Here is a 964-nt window from a genome sequence, read left to right as displayed (position 1 = left end):
GCATCTCTCTCCCCCTCTCTCGCGCGCTCTCTTTCTCACCTTCTCTGCCGTCTTTTCCTCTCTCTCCCTCTCGCTTGCTGTCTCTCTCACGCGCTCTCCCTCTTTCTTTCTTTCTCTCTCTCTCTCTCTCTCGCTCTCTCCTCTCTCTCTATCCCTCTCTCTTTCTCGCTTTCTCTCTCTTTCAATTTCTTTCATTTCTCCTTTCCTCTGTCCCCCCCCTCTCTCTCTCTCTCTCTCTCTCTCTCTCTCTCTCTCTCTCTCTCTCTCTCTCTCTCTCTCTCTCTCTCTCTCTCTCTCTCTCTCTCTCTCTACCAAACAGCTGATCATCAGTAAGCAGGGCTCTTACCCGGCGGCCCCGTGTTCTAAATTTGGTACAGATTCGCTTAGCAGGAATCCACTAAGCACACCATGGGGGAAGGAAACCTACGTGCGGCAGCGCGTGCACACGCGTGCGTGAGGCGGCGAGCGAGCAAGCAAGCGCGCGCGGGCGGCAGCTTCAGGGATGCTAATGCGCCGGCAGTGAGATCCTCATCCGATGGAGCGTCTCAGCTTCCCGCTGCTCGTGAAGACGTCGTCGACGGCACTCGTCGTCGGTACGGCAGCTGCGGACCCGGCTGTGGAGGATGCGCGGCGGGAGGGGAAGGGGTGGGAGTGTTAACGCGGCAGCTATAGGGCGTCCTTATAATCAGATGAGCCGCTTAAACGCTAACGGCGTTATGCTATTAGGGTGAACTTGGCAGCGTCGATGGTGGAGGCGTGTGTGTGTGTGTGTGTGTGTGTGTGTGTGTGTGTGTGTGTGTGTGTGTGTGTGTGTGTGTGTGTGTGTGTGTGTGTGTGTGTGTGTGTGTGTGTGTGTGTGTGTGTGTGTGTGTGTGTGTGTGTGTGTGTGTGTGTGTGTGTGTGTGTGTGTGTGTGTGTGTGTGTGTGTGTGTGTGTGTGTGTGTGTGTGTGTGTGTGTGTCGTG

At 55.6% G+C, this 964-nt stretch overlaps 1 protein-coding gene across 1 annotated transcript in view; it reads left to right on the top strand.

Moving 5' to 3' along the window:
* Nucleotides 1-535: 535 nt before the first annotated feature.
* Nucleotides 536-964, top strand: part of LOC106818445 — a 22,235-nt gene continuing 21,806 nt past the window's right edge. The window contains exon 1 of the mRNA XM_014823156.1: nucleotides 536-593. Coding sequence (XP_014678642.1) covers nucleotides 536-593 — 58 coding nt within the window. The remainder of the gene's footprint in view (nucleotides 594-964) is intronic.

This window comes from Priapulus caudatus, unplaced genomic scaffold (genome assembly GCF_000485595.1).
Source record: "Priapulus caudatus unplaced genomic scaffold, Priapulus_caudatus-5.0.1 Scaffold2248, whole genome shotgun sequence".
Taxonomy (NCBI): Eukaryota; Metazoa; Priapulida; class Priapulimorpha; order Priapulimorphida; family Priapulidae; genus Priapulus; species Priapulus caudatus.
The sequence above is the reverse complement of the archived record's forward strand: the minus strand, read 5'-3'. Positions and strand labels throughout refer to the sequence as shown.